Here is a 25,523-nt window from a genome sequence, read left to right on the forward strand (position 1 = left end):
GAGCAGAGGTCCATCAGTGGCTATTAGCCACAAGGTATAGATAGGGACTCTGGGGCAAGTGATGCTCTGTCTTCTTGGTGCTTGGGCGGGGGGTGTCAACAGTGGGAGGGTTTCTAGTGTCCTGGCTCCACTGGTCAACCTCCTGATGGCACCTGTTATTTTTGGCCACTGCGTGACAGAGTGTTGGACTGGAGGGGCCATTGGCCTGATCCAACATTGGCTTCTCTTATGTTCTTATAGGAACTCTCAGTCTGGGGCAAGGGGTGCTCTGTATTCTTGGTGCTTGGGGGGGTCAACAGTGGGAGGGCTTCTAATGTCCTGGCCCCACTGGTGGACCTCCTGATGGAACTGGTATTTCTGGCCACTGTGTGATACAGAATGTTGGGCTGGATGGGCCTTTGGCCTGATCCAACATTGGCGTCTCTTATGTTCTTATCACTTGCCATAGCCTGAGAGTTCCTATCTATACCTTGTGGCTAATAGCTACCGATGGACCTTTGCTCCAAATGTTTCTCCAATTCCCTCTTGAAGCCGTTGTTGGATCCCCAAGCATCGAGAATAAATCCACGTTTCAAAGAAAGTAAAGTTTATTTCAAAGCATTGGAAAGATACTCAAACACGTTCTTTGTTAGAACTGAACACAAGCAGTTAGGGCAGACATGATAAAGGGATTCAAGTTAGATACACAACCAATGGATAACGTTCCCGCTGGCGGGCAGGAGAAAACGGTTGCTTGCTCAAGTCTTGGGAACCAGGCGAACAGTAGACAAAACACAGGTGCAGTTCACAGGCTTGATAAGTAAGAAGCTAACAGCGAAGCATACTCTCCCCCTCACATCCTCCAGTTGTTTTACTTTGGCATTACAGCAGGGAAAACACATAGGCCAGCTGGCAGGGACAGGGATCACATATGTACAAGCAGAAGTTACACAGAACACCATGGCAGCTTGCTGACACCAGGCTGCTGCCTCCTTGCCCGCCCCCTCCCCTGATTGGTCAATTGTGTAGTTCAGAGTTCTGAGGTAAAACCTGCCTGCTTGCACCCACCTCCCTCTGATTGCTCAGCTGTGGATCTCAGTGTTCTGAGGTAAAAACCCAGTTAGAAGAGACTGCAGACAGTTGAGGACAGTTACAGAAATCAGCTATTCAAGACTCCTGAATAGACATTTTTCAAAAAAGCCAGCATGGCAATTGAATTAATGAATATTTATGGGGAGATAGTAAAGGATCTGTGTGCCTCACTGAGGGGCAGTACCCTTTATGTGACTTTCATTGATTTTAAGTCATCATTCGATCTTATCCCATGAGCTAGACAATGGAGTAAATCTCTGAGGAGTCCAATATAGACAGACAGCTATAATTCTTATCTGATGCCTATACAAAAACACTTGGTTATGGGTTAATTGTAACTGTGTTGGATGTCTAACAGTCTCTGTTCCTACTTATAATGCTGTTAATCAGGACTGTTTTCTGGCTAGAATATGGTTAAAAGTTTATTTGACCCACCTATCATCCTCTCAAATTGGTCTCTACTTTCAACTTTACATTACGCAGATGATGCAGTAGTGCTCTCTTGTACCAATATAGGTTTAGGACTCCTGAATAGGGGTGTGCATATTTTTTTTACCAGCATGGCATTCAGATCCAGAATTTTTCGGAAATTCCAAAATTTATCAGGTCCAACAGACCTGAACTGAAAAATGCTGGTAAAAAAGAGAGAACCAAAATCATTAGTAATTTGACCATATGAGGCATATGCAAGCTTCTTCATGGATAAAGTCCTGTTGCTCTGCTGTAACCTCACCACCAATGTTGATACAGTAAAGGAATTGGAGGCCCCTTGGCCATTTTTAGTTTTGGTATCTGACAACTTCAGCTGGCTCTCCCATGCCAATGTTGACAGGATCCTGTATGAGTTAGGCCAACCACATGCCTCTTAGACGCATGTCCCTCATGGCTGGTAAAAGCTGGCACTGAGAGAATATGGACTTTATCAATCTCTCCCTGGAGTCCGGAGTCTATCCAGCAGGGTTGAAAGAGGTTGTGATGGTAACACTCCTGAAAAAACCACCCCTGGATCCTACAGATCCTTCCAGTTACTGCCCAGTTTCAAATTTGTTTCTGGGAAAGATTGTTGAAAGAGCAGTAGCTGAGTAGCTCCAGAGCTTCCTGGATGACGCATCAGCACTGGACCCATTCCAGTCCGGTTTTTGCCCCAGTCACAGGACAAAGACAGTGCTGGTCGCCCTTATGGATGATCGCTGCAGACCACTGGATTGAGGCAGGTCGTTGTTTCTTTTTGAATACAAAATAGTGTTCTGTTTTGAATTTGAAAGTGGTACAGTCTAGACCCAGGTTTACCAGATCTGTGAGAACTAGGCTGGAGAGTTCTGTGGCACCATAAAGCTTAATATTGTATCTTTCTAGTTCCACATTTCTAAATCTAAACAATCTAACATGATTATATTTAACATAATATACAGTGCAAACCGCCTGCAGTCACCAGGGCTGCATAAAAGGTAAAACGGAAGGCACACACCCTGTCCATGTATTACCCTGAGGGACTTGCTCCCTCCAAACTCTCCAGCCTTTTTCTACCATGACTCCGCAAGCTCTTTCTTTAGAAGATTCAATCCTGCCATGATATATCTCCAAAGTCTGCTGTTACCAATATAGGAAGCCAACTGGTTGGCCATGAATGTCTCTCTTTTCCCAACTTTCTTCAGTTGAGCCAACAGGATCTCTCTGGGAGTATCCTGCCTGGTCACTGAGTGGTGGATTTGGTTCTTTTCAAACCTTGCTGACTATAATAGGGAACAAGTAGACAAGGTGTCATCACTTTATCAAGCCACAGAGGAAAAGAAAGAGCATGTGCATAGATCTTGACTGCGGTAGTTGTACGTTTGCTTAATTAGAAAATACCAGAAATGTATATGTCTGGTATTTTCTCAGTTTATTTACTGGACAGAAAGGAAAAATACTGGACTGTCCAGTTTTCTATAGTGGACTGTGCCAGTTTCCACCTGGCAATCCTATTTCCACATGTGCAATGTTCTTTACTGAATCTTAAAATAAACACCAAGAAACCAAGTGCCATGCTAAATTCACTGACTACCATTGGGCCATATACATATACATACATACATATCAGAACACAGAACACAAAACAAGATTTAGGCTAGAATTTAAGATCATCACAGTGACAATACTCAGGCCATGCAGAGAAGTATAGGAACTAGATCAACATATACACTGGAACATTAATTAACTCCCCTCAAAATTTAATGCCTCACTTTCATTAACACAATTATTAATTACTCTAATTATAAAAAATAACAGTAATCACTAACAGTAGTTAATTCAAGAGGTGGGGAGATGAAAAAATTCTTAGCTGGTCCTGTCCCCCTTGCCTACTATAGACAAGCTGATCCTAGTCCAGAACAGCAGGACATGACTGGGTGTGGAAGAACCCAAATAATACTAAAAAATGGATGGAGCATTCCTACAACTAATGGAAATGATTTTTTTTTTAAATGAAACAAGATACAACAAAAATATAACAAAAATATCTCTTCCTAGAGTTGTACTGTTATCATCTATTCTTATTTGGGAATGAAATATATATATATAAATACTTTCAATTCGAACTCCCTGCCTCATCAACTGCCTTTGTGAAATATTGATCCTGTGTCACTTCCTCTATATTCTCCAGCAATCTCACCAATCAAGGTGAGGTCAAAATTTAATGCTCCCAGCACCAGAGATTACAAGATTACTCATTGTGACAGGGATCTCAGATTTCCGCAGTATTTTTACTCTTTCTATATGTACTTATTCATTTTTGTTTAAAAATGAATTAAAAATGAATAAAATTTAAAAATGTTTAAAGCTCTGATCAGACGAATAGTTGAACGTGATTACCGTACCTGATCAGACGAATAGTTGAACGTGATTACTGTACCTGTTAGCCAAAAGCTGAGACCTTGTTCCAGAGGGAGATGTTAAATAAATTGCCAGGTCACCCCGTCGTGGGTGCATTATAGTGATACGCACAACAACATGTTCCAGGTAGATCACATGGTGATTGGGATTATCTGCACAGCCTGTGGCTTTATATATTGAGCGAACTCCATTATCTGGTCCATTACGAATGCTATCTGGTCGTATTGTTCTGTTTCAAAAACAACAACACGGTAGCCAATGAATAACAGATAATGTGCTGTTATAACTAACAAATATGCTTTGAAAATGTATATTTAATTTTGGTGATTCAGAAATTAATAGATTTAACATATATTTTATTAAAAATGCCCGGGTTTCTTTCCAAAGCTTTGCTGTATTCTTCTTTCTGTTCTTTGAAGTTTATGACAGTAGTACTACTAACTAAAGGATAAGCATTATTACATGAAAAAACGAATTAATGAAAAATATACTTTAGTTAAAATAATTCTGGATTCCAGAATACATTTTTCAATTTCCCCCCCAAATTTTCTTATTAAAAGTGACATGCTCCTAATCTAAAAATATGTGATGACACAAAGAGGTCATAAACTACTATATGTACTTCCAAAACGTTTCACTGCAGTTTCATTATCACCCATGAAAAGAGTAATTTACTTTCAAGTTCTCAAAAGAAGAGAAAGAATGGATAGCACAAATCTAATGGGCTAATATTATTGTACAGACATACTTATTAAAATAAGAAAATATCAGAAAAGACTTAGGCAATGCATATCAAATGATGATAACAACTTTTACATGGTAGTTTGGTTATCTGAAACAACTATATAAACTTCCATGGATAGCTTTCTTATCATGTAGGTACAGTATTTGTCCAAGGAAGAAAGCTTATTAATACTAAGGTAAAGTTAACATCTGGGCCTTCAAAGAATAGAGGAGGTTGGTGGAATCAAAAGCAATCTGCCCTAACCCTGCTTATCAAGAAAACAAAAGTTTAAAAAAACTCTGAATTAAGCAAAATGTTGTCTATCTTCCATAAGTTTCTATAAGCTCAGCCTGGGGAGCAAAGGCCCTGCTGAACTGGAAGGGGGTGAGGGCCAGTGTTGCAAGAGGGCCGCCCACTCAGGCAGGAGCAGCCAGCCAGGCTGTGGGGATCCCTTGTGGAGGGAGGGAAGCCTTCAGACATGCACCCTGCAGAGGCAACCATTGGGCAGGTGTGATGAGGCAGGCACAGGCATGCCAGCTCTCCAGCCCTTGTTCGGACCAGCTCCTGAGCCGCTGGGAAAGAGGCTTGGCCTCCTTTTCCTTCCTGCCACACAGGTGCCTATGTCACTTCTGGGTGACGTGGTGATGTAGTGATACAGGCATATGCCCCCCTCCACCAAAATCTTTCTGACTATGGGGCTGAGAAGAGTCCTGCTGGCTACAACCAGCCATGTAACTCTAAAGCAGGAGCGGTTTGCCCTGCAATGTTAGGTGTTCAGGCCAGTTGCTCCAGGGCTTGGTGGTCACAAGAAAGGGATAGGCTGAGCCAGGGGACTACATCATGAATGCACTCTACCCTTCCCTATTTAAAGTGAGCCCTTCAGTGGTTGGTGGCATTTTTTCCTCAATCTGCCCCTGCTTGCATTCAGTTGTTACAGGGTTTTATGCACATTGTTATTTGTAATTGTTACAGCTGTGTGGTGGTTTGGGCATTGGGACAGATCCTTTTGGGGGGGAGGTGGTGTCTGTGCGCCCACCTCCTCTGGGTAGAGGACTCCCTTAAGGAGTCTTGGGGGGTGGAGCATTAAGTGGCATGCTCAGGCGGGGGCTGCTGGCTGGCTCTCAACTCCAGGGGCAGTGGCCAATGCTCACGTGGGACCCTGGAAATCCACCATTCTGTGGTGTTACTCCTCAGCAGGCGGGCTGTCTGATGCTGGATCCATCCCATGCTGTGCCTATGCCCTTGCTCTGTATCCAATAAAACTGTGGCCTACTTTCACCCAAATCTGATGTCATGGCTTTCCTTCTCACATACCGCCCCCCATTTATAGCCTCAAGGATCCCACAGCACAGAGGCACTGTGCCCCATACAAAGAGAGATGTAAACATCTTAAATATGTACACATTTCCGGAATAACAGAAAACTAATTGGATAGCTTTCTAACCTAAAACATAATTTGATGCAAGAAGTTTATTGAGAAACAGGGACAATTAAATCACACAGTACACAAAGAGTTTATTTTACCAAGATGAAGGCTTGGTAGGATAAACATTAGGGCCACATAGGGTTGCCAAGTCAGAAGCGGTGATGGAGTGGGGGAGTCCAGCACTGCTTTGGGAGTGCGCACGCACGCGCAAAGCATGCCGCAACCCCATTACCCGGAAGTGACGCAACCATGCCGGGCACACTGGGGGCGGGGCCACGACCTTCTGAGGGAAAACCATAGAGTTTTCCCTCGGATGACTATGGCCCCGCCTCCAGTGTGCCCAAGTCACTTCCGGGTGACGTGCACGTCGTGTGCTTTGGGGGTGGGGTTCCCCCGGGGCCCGATCTGCCAGCAGTGGGGAACGGGCCTCTGGGGCGGGGGTTTCCCCGCCCCCCGGGGGGACTTGGCAAGCCTAGGGCCACACATGGTGATGTGGGTTTGGGTATGACCTAAAGTGGCTTATGCTGCTACTTTATATATCTTGAATCCAAAATTTAACAGGTGCTCCTTAGGCAAGTGTGCTGCTACCCTGGATCCCTACCTATTCTCCTAAATTGATTGCTGGCCTGGAATTGTCATGACAGCATTTGGTTAGTTGGTCTGCACACCAGCGGTTTTAAATTATTGAACTAGTGGTTTTATATATTTACTGCATTTTATTGTATTGTATTATTACTTACATTGTAAGCTACCTTGAGTTCCTACTATAAGGTAGAAAGGTGGCTAATAAATGTTTTAAATGTAATTAAAATGGGATCCTTGCTCGTTTTCTCTAAAGTTTAGCTGGCAGAGGATTCAAACCTCCTAGCCAAGAGTGTCCTTCTGGGATACTAGAGGAGACTAACTAGATTGTTCCACTAGTTTCCTCAATGGTGGTACCCACCAAGGAGTCCGTGTGCTTTCCAAACTGGCAGGAACCCAAATTTACAAACACAACCTACAGTAAACCCTTTTCTATCTAGCATTTGATTATCTAGAATATTCAGTTAATCGGCACTCCCTGGAGGGCAAGCTCTTCCCCTTGGCCACCATACGCCTGTGTATGCTCCAGCTGGCCAGCTTGATGTCCTAGCCATTGCTGGATTTCTGCCAGCTGGTGCTGCCAGTATATGTCATCTTTGGGTGCAGTGTTTCCTCTAAGCTGAGTTATTTTGACCTAGCTCACAGTTTTTAGTTTCTGGCTCACACAGTTTTGTCTTAGGTAAGGAAAGATGGCTCCAATCAAATATAATACCCTCTATAAAGGAAATTAAAATTAAAGTTCTGGAAATAGCTGAAATGGACAGAATAAATATGGAACTTAAGCAGAAATCGGAAGATGAGTATTGGGTAAAATGGGGAGAAGTATATAAATGGCTAAACTTAAGGAAAATAGATCTGGATGAGAGTTAGGTTAGCTAGCATGAGGGACAAGTAAAAAAATACATGTGTAAATGCATTGTGTATGTAAAAGAATATTGGATACTAAGAGTTATTTCTTTTTTTTAAATTTCTGTTATTCTAATATGATAACTGTTAGAAAATGTAAAGATATATCTTCTTGTAGGGAGGTATATAAATAAGTGTTAAACGATGTAATGATACTGTAAAATAACAAAATAAAAAGATTTACCAAAAAAAAAAGGAAAGATGGCTCCAGAGCAAACTAATTTATGCAGTAGCCAAATTGCTCGCTCACAACTTTAATGCCAGTAGCTCATAAAGTAGAATTTTTGCTTAGAGGGAGCATTGCTTCCTTTCTCCTGCTGGGAGGCAAGGTCTGCTGGAGGACTGTTGGACAGTTTGCCTGCTTGGCTGCCTGTGGTGTACGATGGCTCTGTAAACTGACACAAAAGGTGCTGTCCGGTGTGGGAGATGGTCCCTGTAAATGACTCTGGAAAGGGGTGGGGCACAGCAATACTTCTGAGTATCTGGAACATTTGCTTATCCAGCAACAGCCATTCCCAGTGAGTGCCAGATCAGAGCTTTTTCTGTACTATGTACAACCGTAATATGTCAGCAAAGGTTTTCAGTAAGTATTACTTTATTTGACGATCTGTGTTCTCAACACACACATGCTGGGGAGGAACAGTTGTCCATTTTTCTGCTTCCTTCACCATCGCTTCAGCATCCATTAATCCAAATCCATATAGGTGGCTAACTGAAATAAAAGAAAAATTGTTACAATCACAAAATAATTCTTTGACCTTTAGATAATACAATAGCCATTACAGTCACTGCCTATATTCCTAATTCCTGTGACCCAAACTTGCCTTGGTTCCATACCAGAGATGCAAAGGTGTGTGTGTGGGGGGAAATCCTAGAAAAAGTCGGGGCGGGGACAAGAACTCTTTTTCCAGTTAATTTTGGGGAACACTGAAAAAGAACCTCCTATGAAATTTTGTCTTTTGGAATGAGTGACATGCTTTTAAAGGTAAGGTTTACCCACTCAAAATGTGTAGTATGAATATTTTAATGTCAGATATTCTACAGCAATAGAGATGTACAACCAGAGACTTGCTAAGGTCTTGCAGGGGGGCATCTCATATTCCCCTCCCCCAGTATTTCCTTTTTCATCTGCATGAAAACCCCCATAGCTTCTCCTCTTCTCCTGATTTCTTTTCTCTTTTCCATGTATCCACCATCCTATTTTATCTGCCTCCATCTTTAGTTTTCCTTCCTTCATTCCCCTGGGCACCCTCTACCCAGGGAAACTATGGTCTAGTTGCATGGAACTCACAGCTGGGCCAGGCCCAGCATCACAGCAGGGAACCTGCAAGGACTTGGAGGGGGCACCTTATTTTCAATGGTATCTCCTTCCCCACGCCCCCCCACTTTCCCTCCTCCCAGCAACTCCTGTACCCTCACCTTTCCCTGCTTCCTTCTGTCTTTCCCACCTACCAACCAACCTTCCTTTTATCTGCCTCCCATCTCCAGCTATATTTATTGTTTAATTATTCTATTTATACCCTGCCTTTCTGTGACAGTTAGGACATCTTAGCCTTTCTAAGCCTTAGCTGATTTCCAAATTGACCTCTGACGGACTCACGTTAGCCCTCAGTGTACTTTAGCCTTGTGAAATATATCTGCATTTCTAAAGAACAGCTATCTGTGTACTGCTGAGGTCCACATGTCTGCTGGTGGGAAACAGCCTTGTTTCCTGTTACTTTGCAAATATAAACATGATAAGATGTTTTGAGAACATTTACTAATTTTTACTGGCTTTTGTCTACAACAATGATGGAATAGTTTTGAGGGGAAGAAAAAAATGATGCCAACGAGAGTGTTCTGACTTAACCATACTTGTTCATACTTGTTCCTCGTCCTTCAATTTTTTAAAACAATTTTTAAAAGGACACATTTCAAGCCCTCTTTGTTTTTATTGTAGGAGAGTTAATTCTCTATTGAATTCTAATCAACACACCACACTGGCTTTTGTTATGTGGTTGCTGTTGAACAGTAGCAAGTAGCACTCCTGGGTAAATCATGCAAGTCACATGGTATTAAGTTGGTCAGTGGTTGCTGCCAGGCCTGGCCCAGATGGCCAAACAGCCCTGGAAAGTGCCCTGCCTCCCCCCATGCCTTTCACTGACAAAAACCAGACTGGCAACACTGTTGTGATTGACTAGCAATAGTAGAGAGAGCACTAGTTCCTTAAAGCTATAGGCATTGCTTCTATTATTGGGGGGGGGGGTTTACTCCCCGCTGTGTTTCTTTTATTTTTAATTTTTCTGCAAACCTGCAACTTTTTTTCCTGGAATTTGCCTGTGTGTGGCTCCAATCACTGGATTTCAGTATCCACAGATTTGGTCACGTTGAAATTTAGATATACTTATATTCTGTAGCCATGTACAATATTTGTGATGACACTTTTTATTTTAAAAAGTTATATGTTAACTTTCCAGATACCTGCTTGAGGTGGCACGTGAAGTAAAATAATACAATACAATAATAGCATAACATTATTAATAAACAAGGCATACAATAAGTGAGGTTATTTAAATTTCTCAAATAAATGTGACAATTTCCATCATATTTAGTATACTATGTGTGCATGAAGACATTGTTTTCACTGCTAAAATGTTTAACTTTAATATATTGTTAGTATAGGAGACTATTTCTATCCAAATAATACATTTCCTTTTGCTTACTACAAAATTTGGTTTCTATTTTTAACTTCTCAGATGGCAAAAACAAAGATATTTGGATGCACTAAGGTAGCATGGGGTGCAGCTTGGGTTTATTTGTAATGTGCTAAGACACTGGAAACACAATCCTAAAACCAATCTCTAACAGTGCAATCCTGGGGGGGGGGCAGGACCCTACCTCTGGGCCACTGACCTGGGTGCTGAGCAATGACACATGGTAGCTGAACCTTTTCCCTGCAGGAGCAGATCGCCTTGACACAGCTGAAGAAGTCCCCTCCCCAATGGCTGCCAGAGTGTACGTGAGGGAGAAAGAGGAGAGGAAGGACAGGATACAGGGGCCCATGCTGCATTGAAGCACTTGAGGAGGTGCTCACTGTGCTGCATGGCAGCCCTTTTTGTGAGTCAGCTGGCCTGAGGCAAGGAGTGGAGAGTACATGGTGAGGTGCTGCTAGAAGGTAAGGGGTTTTTTTTTTTTGGTCTTTCTGCCTTTTGCCTTTCCTAGATGCTGTGTGAGAAGCTGAGGGTGAGTGGGTTCTCTGGAGCTTACCAGAGAGTGGTTCTGTTCTGTTGGGGGCTAATTGTGTGTTGGGGGCTGCTGGGGGCTGAGTTAGTTGCTGTTGATTGCTGTTGATTACAAGCCACACCCCCTACTGTGCTGAGCTCTGCTGTGCTTGGCAGGAAGTGACCTTTTGAAATAAAAGGCCAGAGGGAGAGGTGACTCAGCTGGCCTGAGGCAAGGAGTGGAAAGCACATGGTGAGGTACTACTAGAAGGTAAGGGTTTTTTGTCATTCTGCCTCTTGCTTTTCCTAGCTGCAGCATGAGAAGCTGAGGGTCAGTTGGTTCACTGGAGCTTGCTAGAGTGTTGTTCTGTTTAAATTCTGTTTGGGGCTAATTGTGTGTTGGAGGCTGCTGGGGGCTGAGTGAGCTGCTGTTGATTGCTGTTGATTACAAGCCACACCCCCTACTGTGCTGAGCTCTGCTGTGCTTGGCAGGGAGTGACCTTTTGAAACAAAGGGCTCCTTCTTGCCAAAGGTGTGAGCCTTGGTGCGAGGGGTAAAGGGCTCTTGGCCTGAGGATTTGCCTGAGGGCCCTGAAACTCTGCTAAGAGTACTCTTGGAATATACTTGGATGGCAATGATGTTGACTGAAGGCCCCTTTCCAGTCACCTGCATGGAGTGTGCCATGTTTGTTTTCCTCCCGGAAGAGAAGACGGACTTCACTTGCCAGAAGTGTAAGCTGGTCAGGCTTTTGGAGGAGAACATTCAGACCCTGCAGGAGAGGATCACCACCCTTCAGGAAATCAAGGAAGGGGAGGATTTTATTGACAAGAGCCTGGGAACTCTGCAAACACATGAAGAAGAAAGTCAAGGAGAAGAAGGAAGTGTCGATCTCCCTTCTGAGCCTCCTCTCAGTTCTACAGTACAAACCCGAAGACGCCGACTAAGACGACACTCTGGTCCACTGGAGCTCAAGAATCGTTTTGAGGTGCTTGAGAGGGTGACAGAGATGAGAGTGGAAGGAGAGCCACAAAGACCTGGAAAAGGGAGTGAAGAGGACATGGTGCTGCACAGAAGTGGAAGGAAACAGAAAGTGGTGGTCGTCAGTGACTCTCTGCTCAAGGGTATGGAACATAATGTGTCCAGGCCAGATCCCCTACTCTGAGAGATGTGTTGCTTACCTGGGGCCAGAATTCAGGATATTACAGACCGACTACCAAAACTGATAAGACCTACTGATCAGTACCCGTTTGTACTGGTTCATGTGGGGACGAATGACATGGCTGCAAATACCATCACAAAATTTAAAGAGGACTATGAAGCTCTTGGAAGGCAGGTGAAGGCATTAGGAGCACAGGTGGTGTACAAAGAGAACAGACTATACTCGAGGTGAATCTTTGGCTGAGATGGTGGTGCCAGCAGGAGCACTTTGGGTTGTGGGACCATGGGATAAATTTTCTTAGAGAAGGCCTTCTAGCACATGAGGGGCTTCACCTCTCAAGGTCAGGGAAGAAAACGTTGGGAAAGAACCTGGAGAGCTTACTCAGGAGAGCTTTAAACTGAAGCCGCAAGGGGAAGGGGATGATCAACATGGGAACTTCAATGAAAAAGTGAAAACAGTGGGGGCCCACCTGGGTAGGACAGGTCAAACAAAGGTACAAGGCTACAAGTGCCTATATACCAATGCCTGTAGAATGGGTAATAAGAAGGAAGAGCTTGAGATTCTCTTGCAAACAGAGGGCTATGATATAATAGGAATCACTGAGACTTGGTGGGATGATTCTCATGACTGGGATGTGGTAGTGGATGGGTATGAGTTATTCAAGAAAAACTGGAAGGGTAGAAGAAGAAGGAGAGTGGCGCTGTATGTGAAGAGTGGGCTAGAATGTTAGGAAGTTCTGGAGAATGTGGTTGACAAACTTGTGGAAAGTATATGGGTAGAGATAAGGGGAGGTAGGACAAAGTGTATTGTTGCTGGAGTCTGCTACAGACCGCCAGACACAGGGACAGGAAATGGATGCTGCCCTCCTTGAACAGATTGGTAGAGTATCCAGACATCAGAACCTTATAATTATGGGAGACTTCAACTTCCACGATGTGTGCTGGGAGACAGGAACAAGAATCACGCAACTTCCTGACCTGTCTGGCTGACAACTTCCTTTTTCAAATGGTGAAGGAAGCTACAAGGGGCTCAGCCATACTGGACGTAATATTAACCAAAAGGGAAGAATTGATAGACAGGGTGAAGGTGGTGGGGACCTTAGGGGGAAGTGACCATGTCTTCCTTGAATTCCAGTTGCTAAATAAATAATTGCATACATAGACAAATATGAAAATGTGCCAGCATATACAGTAATGCACCTGCATATATAATAATGTGTTTACATATACAACAGTTTGGCTTGTATGACAGTGGTTACAAGTCTAGAATGTTACCATTCTACATCTGACATTTTACAATATACGTCAACAATAGAACAATACTTATGAGTGGATACTGGCAGAATGCCTGGGTAAATCAAACTGTAGAATTCTTTCAGAGCATCTTGGACCAGACCTTAATAAAATTTTAAAAGAAAATACTGGAAAACTATAAGGATTTAAGTTCATCACATATCTGGTTTATTTGAATTATGTATGTTACATGAAGCTCACTACAGTGAAGCTTTGAGTGTGTGTGCGTAACATATTACGTTGTTCAGAAATTTCCTCTCCCCCGTGTCTGGAGTTAGACTGTAAACTCTTTGGTGAAGCAGCCTTACATTTTAGAGTAGTTAGTGCAAAATCACTATTTACATTGCTAAGTATATCAAAAAGGGCACATCATTTATAGAATTCTGATTCATAAAACTGAATATTGCGTGCTGGTAGACTTGTATACACATGCAGTGAATATACTTATTTCATTTCTCTTTTCAAGCAGTTTGCAGAAGAAACAACCACTACTCTGCAAACTTTAAGAAACCTAATTTTTCACTTCAGAGAGAGTATTAACCAAGGTTGTAGCTCCTGTGCTAATTTCCCATGATTGATAACACACTTAACATTTCAAAACTTACTTTTTGTGACCAGGAAAGAGAATGAGTGAAATATAACCCTCCATTTTAAAAATGTGTGCATCTACTCCCCCCCTCTTGAAAAACCTTTCTATCCAAACCAAAACAGTCAGGGGTGCTGCTAAGGACTTCCATATGGAAATGTTCCAGACAGCTGATATTTGGCTGTCTTCAATGCCTGCACTTCAAAGTCCCTGATTAAATGGGTTTGGCCAGCAGCTGCAGGTACAGAGACAGGCCCATCATTTTCACAGACTAAATAATAACAATTTGGGAAAACATTACAGCGTTAAGTAGCAGATCCACTGAAACTTAAAAGAAAAAAATGTGTTAATCCACTGTTCCCATACCATTAAAACATTCTCTCTGTTTAAGTGCTACATAGGTTGCCCTCATTGTTTTTGTGCCTGACATTAATACATTCTAGATCCTCCATGAATACTCTAAGATTACTTAGACCCGAACTAGTTGTTACAAACTGCATGAGTTTGCCATGGAGAGTTGCAGTTATATTGCAGTTTTTGGTGGCAACTCGTACATAAGAAGACAGCAGGGCCTGATTTGGATTAGGACCACTGCACAGAAGAAGGAAGAATTCCTGCTTTCTCTCCTGTGCTGTCTTCAGTAGCTGAAATGACTGGGGGGGGGAGGCTGCAGGGAGGATTGTGATTTGATCTGTGGGGAACCCTAATGTGCAAGCATTCAATGCATGTGGTGGCTCCCAATGGAGCAAATAATGCTCCCATCCCCATGGATGCCAAGGGTGTTTTGACCACTAAAAACATCATGGGGATAAGGCAGGGATTTCTTCTTTTCCTGTGCAGTGGTCCCAATCTGAACTGGGCCCTGCTCATCTACTCACAAGATGGCACCATGAACTAGTCCCCATGGCAATCTTGTACAGTTCATAATGTCTAGTTAGTGTCTTAAACAGCATCATACAGGGTAAGCAACAGAACCATACAGGACAAGACATGTCTTTTTGGTAAAATGGTAGGTTTGTAATTACCTACATATCTTCTTCGGAAAGACAGAGGGGAGGGCATGTAACTCCACAGTCTGTAAATTACAGAGCATTATCTGAAAGGCTTGAGGAAACAATTGCCTTTTCTGTGCTAGCTAAATGCAGCCCTTGTTTCTACTTCTGTTGGACTCAGTTGTACATGTGTATCAATGGTCATCTTGGAAGTGTGGCAGGAAGGGATCTTGTTGTAAGGCAAACACCAAGGTAATTTGTGACACATACAAGCTAGTAATTCCTGTTTGTTAAATTTCTACCTCTGCTTTGTTCAGCAGTACATTTATATTAGTGGTTGTCTTGGAAATGTAGCAACAAGGGATCTTACTCCAAGGCAAGTAACAAAATAATCTGTGACACATTGAACACAAGGGGGGGAAATCTAGTGGGTACATACCTACTTGCTGTAGTTATCACCATAGTCTCAACTGCCAAATTACTAATGTAGGAAGTGCCAAGGGTTCAAATGATTTTCTATTGATTATTGCTGATTTACAGAAACCTTTGGGAGAAATTCTCTGGGACTTTCCTGGAAAATTAATTAATTATCTGGAAGACCCAAATTCAAACCCCCACTTTACCATGGAAGCATGCTGGGTGACCTTGAGCCAGTCACATTCTTTCAGCATGACCTACTTCACAGGGTTGTTGTTGGGATGACAAAAATAAAAAGAATGATTATACAAGACACTTTGGGTCCCACTGGGAAAGAAGTGGGTTATAAATAAATAAAAATGGTTATGCACATTGCATTGCATTATGGCTGTCATAATGACAGCATGCCAAATGAAGGCTAGAAGAGAGGCTTCAAGAAAAGCTTATTGAAATCACTTCAGTGAATGCAAGCATTGACAGACGGACTAGGTTAGATTAAATAAATACATCGAAGAGATGATATTCAATGGACCAATTTATATGAAATGTATTGTTTGTATTTATTTGCTTTTATCTACCATTTCTCTCTAATTTCTCTATAATATTGTTTATGTTGGTAGAAACCAATATATAACAATATTTAATATTTTTGTTAATTTGTATTGTATGTATTTATACCATGTAGATAGGGAACGCTTGCATCATTTTTCATACTTTCCTTTAATCATGAAATCTTATTGGACTCTGAAAATCAGGAGAGGTTTTTTTTTCTGCCGGGGGGGGGGGGAGAGACTGTACTGCTTATTTTTAATTGGATGAACTTCATATATTGTCTCCCAAATCAAAATCTGGAACTTTATGTTATGTAAAACACAAATACCCATAGTTAGAAAAACCCTCCCTTGTTGATTAAAAATGATTTAAACCACCTGACATTATACAGCTGTTTAGTGGCTAACAGGTTGTTAACTTCTACTGGCCAGAATAATCAAAGGTACAATTTACCTATCTCTAAAAGAGACAAAAGAGAATCTAGATGAATGAAATAAGACTAAATCTCCCAGTAGACATAATGGGTTGCACAGCCTTTTAACTTGATAGGGCTCTCAGTGTCATCAACTGAATAACATTTTTTTTTGTTTTTCTGTAGTTTTGTTTCTTTACTCTTTGTGCTTAATCAATTTTATCGAAAATTTAATGTTATTTCTCTGTACTTAATGTATTACGATGAAGTTCGAAATTTAATAAACAGATATTAAAAAAAAAAGACTAAATCTCCCAGACCTCACAACTGGAGAGTATTGGCTTGAATTTCAGTTGACTATATAGGATTTCACTTTTAAAGTAGAAGTATACTCTTCATATAGAAATATTACTGTTTCTGGCTGTGGATATTCTGAGTTTGCCAACCTATTCAGAATCCTAAAAGTATTTCAGCTATTTGCAGATGGAATGGCAGAAGGAAACAAATATTTATTTGCTGTTCTTGCAGCCCCAGTATGGGACTTTTGAAAATTATCTATGGTACAGTTTCAGTGCTTCAACAGTTCACGCTCTTCATAGTTTCCTTCTTCATATTCACTGCAAACCAAATTGGATTTTGAGGGGCAAGCACTCACCTAAACCCAGACTGTAGGGAGATCACTGACTCAACATAGAGAGGTTATTGCCCAATATAGCATTATCTGACTAAACAAATTTTACACTTCACAAACATAAAGCCACAAACTCATTAGAGTCAGTTACAATGTTCCAGCCAGCTATGTGGTAGGTAACTGAGAGGCCTCTCAAAGCTTGGAAGAATGACAACAATGCTGAAGTGGAAATGTGTCATTCTGAATTCTTTCTTAAAAGCAGCATTTTAGAGGAGTTTAGGTTTTCATTTAACAGGGAGGGGAAAAGAAAGATGGCAGGGCTGGAGATGAATATATTCCTGAATCTGATACATATCATACAACTATACCTTAATCATTCTATAAAATGTTGCATGCATTCCTTGGAAGCTCTACTGCGTGGTTTGCTAAGATTTCTTAATTTTTAAATTTTTGAAAAGATTAGCACTTTTATAGTATTGTAATGCTATGAGACCATGAATACTGTGGGTCCTTTGTTGATCTAACTAGTGTACTTACAATCTTCTCCCAAAAGACACTGGATGGCATCAACCTGAGGCAGTTAGATAGGATTCCAGTTGGTGGGTTGCATCTAAAGTACCAGAAGCAAAATTCAGCCTGAAACACACCTTCTCTTATTCTCCCTTACTGTTGCAAAGCACTGCACTCTCCAAAATGCTACCCTCAGGGTTCAGGAGATCCCCAGGAACAGTTCTGGACATGATACAGCAGGCTGCAGTAGTAGTAGGAATTGGTGACAAGAGTTAAATCCAGCCTTGTGCTGAGAAATGTGGGGGGAAGAAGTTTGCAGTATGGGTAGAGACGCGTGTTAACCAGCATTTAAATTAAAATGGGAAATGTCAGAGTTCAACCTCTCTGCAAGTCTCTCTCTCCAGCCTAGTATTAAATATGTACTGTTACACTCAAGTTTACTCTGGGTTCAAATTTATTCAGATTACCCCCTCCCTCTTACCTTCTTTTTCTGGAAGGGGTTTAAGACTACTTGGATATTATGCTCTCTTTATCTTTTGGCCATGAATGCAGTGCTTTTTCTGTGGTGAAAGGTTATTCTGTTTAAGCATTAAACCCTCTTCTATTCTAAAGGAATAGAGCTAAAGCCCCCATCTCAGAACTCATGAGAAGGTAAGGGAAAACTGAAAATTCTGTGAGGGCAGCCAGGCATATCACGACGGACAAGGCATCCACTAGTTCTCCTTCTTTGGAGGTTTTCAAACAAAGGCTAGATGGTCATCTGACAGCAATGTGAATTCTGTGAACTTAGGCAGTTCATGAGAGGGAGAGCTGGAAAGGTTGCCTCAGTGCTTAGTTCTTGTGGCCCTCTCTTACACGCCCAGGGAAATGCTGATTGCCCCTTTGGGGTCAGGAATCAATTTTTCTCCAGGACAGTTTGGCCAGGGATCCTGGAGGTTTTTTGGCATCTTCTGGGTGTGTGGAGGGGGAGGTATTTGAGAATTTCCTGCATTGTGCAGGAGGTTGGGCTAGATGACCCTGGAAGGTCCCTTCCAACTCTATGATTCTATTATTCTAGTTCTGTATTCCTAGATGACGAATCACCAGGCCCAGACAGCATACATCCAAGACTTCTGAAAGAACTCAAATGGGAACTTGTGAATCTCATGAAAAAAAAACACTCTCATTAAAATCTGCCTCCAGTCCTGAGGATTGGAAGGTAGCTAATGTAACCCTCATCTTAAAAAAAAAAAAAAAAAAAGGTTCCAGAGGAGATCCAGGAAATTACAGTCTAGTCAGTCTAACATTGATACTGGATAAATTTGTGGAATCCATTATTAAAGATAGAATTAGTAGGTACATTGATGAACAAAAGCTATTGAGGAAGAATCAGCATGAATTCTGTTAGGGATTATCTTTTCTCACCTTTTAGAGTTCTTTGAGGGGGTGAACAAACATGTGGACGAGGGTTACCCAGTAGATGTTGTTTACCTAGACTTCCAGAAAGCTTTTGATTTTCCTCAGCAGTCATGGGATAAAAGGACAAGTCCTCTTGTGGATTAAAAACTGGTTAATTGCCCTGACCTGGATAGCTCAGACAAACCTGATCTCATCAGATCTCGGAAACTAAACCGGGCCAACCCTGGCAAGTAATTGTAAGGGAGACCTCCAAGGAATACCAGGGCTCGGGATGTAGAGGCAGGATATCAAGCTACCTCTCTGAAAAATGTCCAAGCCTCCAGTAGGGGTCACCAGAAGTCACCATGACTTTCGGTATGCAAGCATATATACACATACACGCACTCACACACATACCCCCCAAAAAACTGGTTAACTTACAGCAAAGAGAGAGTAAGTATAAATGGACAGTTTTTACAGTGGAAGATGGTAAGCAGTGGGGTACTGCAGGGCTCAGTACTAGGTATGGTGTGGTTCTTAACTTGTTCATTACTGATTTGGAGCTGGGAATAAGTAGTGAAGTGGCTAAGGCTGCAGATGACATTAAGTTGTTCAGGGCGATGAGAACCAGGGAGGACTGTGAGGAGTTCCAGAGGGATCTATTGAGGCTGGGCAAGTGGGCATCAATGTGGCAAATGAGGTTCAAAGTGGGTATGCAAAGTAATGCACATTGGAGCCAAAAATCCTAACTATAAATGTATGTTGATGGGATCTGAACTGGTGATAACTGACCAGGAGAGAGACCTTGGAGTTGTGGTAGATAACTTTCTGAATAAAAAAGGTAAATGCTATGCTGGGGATTATTAGGAAGGGAATTGAAAACAAATCAGCCAGTATCATAATGCTCCTGTATAAATCTATGGTGTGGCCTCATTTGGAATACTGTGTACAGTTCTGGTCACCACACCTCAAAGAAGATATTGGAAAAGGTGCAGAAAAGGGCAACTAAAATGATTAAGGGGATGGAACACCTTCCCTATGAAGAAAGATTAAAGAAGTTAGGGCTCTTTAGCTTGGAGAAACGATGATTGAGGGGTGACATTACAGAGGTTTACAAAATTATGTGTGGGGTAGAGAAGGCAGAGAAAGAAATACTTTTCTCCCTTTCTCACAATACAAGAACTTGTAGGCACTCAATGAAATTAATGAGCAGTAAGCTCAGAACAGATAAAAGGAAGTACTTCTTTACCCAAAGAGTAATTAACACATGGAATTCACTGCAGCAGGAAATGGTGATGGCTACACGCACAGACAGCTTCAACAGGGGATTTTGTTGTTGTTCAGTCGCACAGTCGAGTCCGACTCTTCGTGACCCCATGGACTTCCAGTCTTCCGCCGTCCTCTGAAGTTTTCTCAACTTCATGTTCATTGCATCTATGACACTGTTTAACCATCTCATCCTTTGCCGTCCCCGTCTTCGTTGACCTTCAATCTTTCCCAGCATCAGGGTCTTCTCCAGTGAGTGCTCCCTTCTCATTTGGTGGCCAAAGTATTTGAGCTTCAGTTTCATTATCTGGCCTTCCAGGGAACAGTCAGGGTTGATTTCTTTTAGGATTGACTGATTTGATCTTCTTGTAGTCCAAGGGACAACAGGGGATTAAATAAACACTATGTCTGTGGCAGTGATGCTCTTGGTACTTGGGAGGCAACAGTGGGAGGGCTTCTGGAGTTCTGGCCCCACTGGTGGACCTCCTGATGGCACCTGAGTTTTGGCCACTGTGTGACACAGAGTGTTGTACTGGATGGGCCACTGGCCTGATCCAACATGGCTTCTCTGATGTTCTTATGTACGATTTAGTTAAAATTAGTGACCAGTTGGAAAGGTTTTCTGGTCCAATATGCAAAAGTTTGTGTTTTCTGCAACTCCAGATTTATGTCTACATCCATAAAAAACATAAGAACATAAGAGAAGCCAATGCTGGATCAGGCCAATGACCCATCTAGTCCAACACTCTGTCACACAGTGGCCAAAAATACCAGGTGCCATCAGGAGGTCCAGCAGTGGGGCCAGGACACTAGAAGCCCTCCCACTATTGCCCCCCAAGCACAACGAATACAGAGCATCACTTGCCCCAGCCTGAGAGTTCCTATCTATACCTTGTGGCTAATAGCCACTGATGGACTTCTGCTACATATGCTTATCTAATTCTCTCTTGAAGCTGTCTGTGCTTGTAGCTGCCACCACCTCCTGTGGCAGTGAATTCCATGTGTTAATCACTCTTTGGGTGAAGATGTACTTCCTTTTATCTGTTCAAACCCAACTGCTCAGCAATTTCATGGAGTGCCCACGAGTTCTTGTCTTGTGAAAAAGGGAGAAAAGTACTTCTTTCTCTACCTGCTCTATCCCATTCATAATCTTGTAAACCTCGATCATGTCACCCCTCAGTCATCATCTCTCCAAGCTAAAGAGCCCCAAGCGCTTTAACCTTTCTTCATAGGATTTTTTAAAAGTGGATTTTTTAAAAGTGGTGGAAAGTGGGAGTGAGTGGGAAGAGTCAGGCTGAGGATTTTATGCTAGTGTCAGTATGCACATAACACCTGTCCTGTTTCTGCAGAGGTAAAAGAGATAGAGTTGCCCTTTTCTGCACTTTTTCCAATATCCTTTTTGAGGCGTAGTGACCAGAACTGTAGACAGTATTCCAAATGAGGTTGCACCATTGATTTATACAGGGGTATTATGATACTGGCTGATTTGTTTTCAATTCCCTTCCTAATAATCCCCAGCATAGAGTTGGTCTTTTTTATTGCAGTTGCGCACTGTCTCGACATTTTCATTGAGTTATCTACTACAACTCCAAGATCTCTCTCTTGCTCAGTCTCTGCCAGTTCGGACCCCATCAATGTGTATTTATAGTTAGGATTTTAGGTTCCAATGTGCATCACTTTGCACTTGGCCACATTGAACCCGATATGCCACGTTGACACCCACTTGCCCATCCTCGACAGATCCCTTTGGAGTGCCTCACAATCCTCCCTGGTTCTCACCACCCTGAACAACTTCATGTCATCTGCAAATTTAGCCACTTAACTGCTTACTCCCAACTCCAAATCATTAATAAACAAGTTAAAAAGCATCAGACCAAGTACTGATCCCTGTGGTACCCCACTGCTTACCACCCTCCACTGAGAAAATTGCCCATTTATACTCACTCCCTGTTTCCTATTAATTAGCCAGTTTTTGATCCACAAGAGGACTTGTCCTTTTATCCCGTGACTATTGAGCTTAGTTAGGAGCCTTTGATGAGGAACTTTATCAAAAGCTTTCTGGAAGTCAAGGTAAACAACATCTATTGGGTTCCCCTTGTCCACGTTTGTTCACTCCCTCAAAAAACACTAACAGGTTAGTGAGACAAGATCTTCCCTTACAGAACCCATGCTGAGTCTGCCTCAATAGTTTTTGTTCATCAATGTGCCTACTAATTCTTTCCTTAATAACAGTTTCCACCAACTTACCCGGTATCGACATCAGACTGACTGGCCTGTAATTTCCCAGATCTCCATTGGAACCCTTTTTAAAGATGGGAGTGACATTAGCTACCTTCCAGTCCTCGGGATAATGAACGAACCAAGTAGACCAAGGATAACGATAACAAATGAGACTCTGGCATGCTAACTAGTTATGCGACCCCCAAGCGGTCAGCGTCCAACTTCTTAGAGGGACAAGTGGTGTTCAGCCACCTGAGATTGCGCAATCCGTGATTTTTAACAGTTCAGTGTTCCCTCTAAGCTGAGTTAGTGTGAGCTAGCAGTTTTTTAGCCTTTGGTTCACACATTTTTGTCTTCGCTCAGGAAGAATGGCTTCAGAGCAAACTAATTTATGCAGCAGCCAAATCTCCTGCTCACAACATTAATGCCAGTAGCTCGCAAAGTAGAATTTTTGCTCACAGGCCTCCATAGCTTAGAGGGAACATTGGTTCTGATATTAAAATTGACAATATAATAGTATACAGCACATTTACTAGGTATTTAAAGTATTTCATAATTTCAGACGGTAGCCGTGTTGGTCTGCAGTAGAACAGTTAAATTTGAGTAGAATAGTTAAATTTGAACAGTTAAATTTGAGTCCAGTAGCACCATAGAGATTAACTAGATTGTCAATTTATAGGCCAGGGATGGCCAAACTGCAGCTCGGGAGCGGCATGTGGCTCTTTCACACAGTCTAAGTTAATGTTAATAAAAAGCAAATTTGCATATTTTTCAGTAAAAACATGTGTGTAATATTTGTTCATGTCTTGTGGCTCTCAAACATCTGACGTTTATTCTATGTGGCTGTTATGTTAAGCAAGTTTGGCTACTCCTGATATAGGCTTTCATGAGTCAAAACTCCCTTTGTCAGACAGGAGTAGGGATTCCTACTTCTGGATTCCTCATCCTGGGCATCCCTACTTGTGTCTGATGAAGGGAACTTTGACTCTTGAAATCTTATACCTTGTTGGTCTCTAAGGTGCTAGTGGACTCGAATCAAAGTATTTCATGTACATTATTTTAATAATCCTTATAACAACCTTGGAGCTGCGGTGGCTCAAGTGGTTAAGACGCTGAACTGCAGGCTGTGGAAGGTCGGTAGTTCAGCAGTTCGAGACCTGAGTGTGCCACATGACGGAGTGAGCTCCCGTCTCTAGTTCCAGCTCCTGCCAACCTAGCAGTTTGAAAGCAAGAAATTGCAAGTAGATAAAAAGGTACCACTTCAGTGGGAAGGTAACAGCATTCCTTGCGCCTTGGTGTATTGTCACGCTGGCCACTTGACCACGGAAATGTCTTCGGACAGCGCTGGCTCTTCAGCTTTGAAATGGAGATGAGCACTGCAACCCCAGAGTTGGATTCGACTGGCTTTTGAGCAAGGGAACCTTTACCTTTTATAACAACCTTATAAAGTAAAACAGGATATTCACATAATCCAGATAGATGACTCAGGCTGAAGTAGTTTTTCCTAAAATGCTCTAGTGCAATCACAAGCTGATGTGACATTTGTACTAGGTCTCTCTGCTTACTCATAGCTCTTTCATGGTTGTTAGTCAAAGGTGTAATATCAGCAAGATGATGACACTTAAGGGTCGTGGAACTGAACAAGTTATCTATGATAACTAGACAGTTTGGCCAGGGGTCATGAAGGTTTTGGGGTTTTTTGGTCATCTTCTGGGCATGGAGCAGGGGTCACTGGGGGTGTGTGGGGGAGGTATTTGTGAATTTCCTGCATTGTGCAGGGGGTTGGACTAGATGACCACGGAGGTCCCTTTCAACTCTCTGATTCTATGATTTTATGAAATATGCACTGGAAAAGACCAGCTATTTATAGTTCTTCTTTTGAACAAGCCAAACTGTTTTTGACTGGACCAAGAATACATTTTTAAGTCACTAATTTCCTTTTTCTAAGAAAGTTTGACATTGGATGCACTGCCAGGGACATTGGATGCACTGCCACTTAGAAATTCTTATGGCCCAAATTCATCAAACTATTCATTATCCTTTCATCTGAAAATAGACCTGCCGAGAGGTTACACAAGTTAAAAGCAAACATGCTAGTAAGTAATTACTGTATAGTTGTACAAATTCCACTTTAGGCAAGTGCACTGTGACACCCAAGGGCAGCATTTCCTTTGTTTCTTAAACTGTCCTGCTTTCTTTGTGTCTTAGTGGCAATTTTTAGATGGATATTGTGATATCATCATAACAATGAATGTCAAGGTCGGAACAGTACTTCTGGATTTTCTAGCGATGTGCTTACTGCAGTCAGCATAACGACACAGATTAGTAGAACCATAACAAGTACAATATTTAGACATAAAAGACCACTAGACTGTTTTGCTGTTTTACTTCTTTCACAAAGTCAAGTTTTTAAAGATATTGACACAAATATAATATCTAAGTGTTTTAAGTATATAGTTTATTTTGAACTTCCTTCTTTCTAGATAAATAGATACAATTTCTACATCAGGAAAATATTAACCGCTTTTGTTATTCTGAAACTGCCATTTGGATTTATACTGTATTTTCCTTGTACTATCATTATTAGTATCAGTCCCTATTGATGACTGAACACACACAGGCAAAAGCAGAAATTCCATACCAATCCTACATAGCAGACAGAGATCAATAGTTTTGATGCTTCTGAAACAGGAAGAAAAAAGGGTGTTCTCTAGCTTTTGTAATACAGTGGGTCTTCAGTATAAAATATTCTTTAAGGTAGAATAAAAGGTTGAGAAGTAGACAGAAGAGAGCCATGCAGGGTATGCTCCAGCTGGGCAATCTTTTTATAGCTGTCAAAGATGCATTACAAATAATCTTGGGTACTGACTGATTATATCAGGGTGTCTCATTGTGAGCAACTGTAAAATAAAAGTTTGAGAGACACTAGCTATAATTGGCTGAGTTGCAATAATACTTGGATTAATTGAGAGCCAGTTTGGTATAGTGGTTAAGTGTGCGGACTCTAATCTGGGAGCACCAGGTTTGATTCCCCACTCCTCCACTTGCACCTGCTTGATGACCTTGGGCAACCCATAGCTCTGGCACAGCTGTTCTTGAAAAAGAGCAGTTTCTGTCAGAGTTCTCTCAGCCCCACCTACCTCACAGGGTGTCTGTTATGGGGAGAGGAAGGGAAATGAGTTTGTAAGCCACTCTGAGGCTGCGGTCACACGGAGCATTAGCCACACTACTGAGACGGATGATAGGCAGATTTTCCGGGCATGATCACAACACAACATCTGGGAAGCATAGAGCTCCCATGGCGAACCCAAGGCTTCCCGCCGAAGATG

General features: G+C 42.1%; 1 protein-coding gene across 1 annotated transcript in view; it reads right to left on the minus strand.

Moving 5' to 3' along the window:
* Positions 1 to 25,523, minus strand: part of PCSK5 (proprotein convertase subtilisin/kexin type 5) — a 491,368-nt gene that overhangs the window by 178,471 nt on the left and 287,374 nt on the right. Inside the window, exons 11-12 of the mRNA XM_015409257.1 lie at positions 8,175 to 8,292; positions 3,962 to 4,171 (exon numbers count right to left, since the gene is read on the minus strand). Coding sequence (XP_015264743.1) covers positions 3,962 to 4,171; positions 8,175 to 8,292 — 328 coding nt within the window. The remainder of the gene's footprint in view (positions 1 to 3,961; positions 4,172 to 8,174; positions 8,293 to 25,523) is intronic.

Source organism: Gekko japonicus, unplaced genomic scaffold (assembly GCF_001447785.1).
Source record: "Gekko japonicus isolate JY-2015 unplaced genomic scaffold, Gekko_japonicus_V1.1 scaffold325, whole genome shotgun sequence".
Taxonomy (NCBI): domain Eukaryota; kingdom Metazoa; phylum Chordata; class Lepidosauria; order Squamata; family Gekkonidae; genus Gekko; species Gekko japonicus.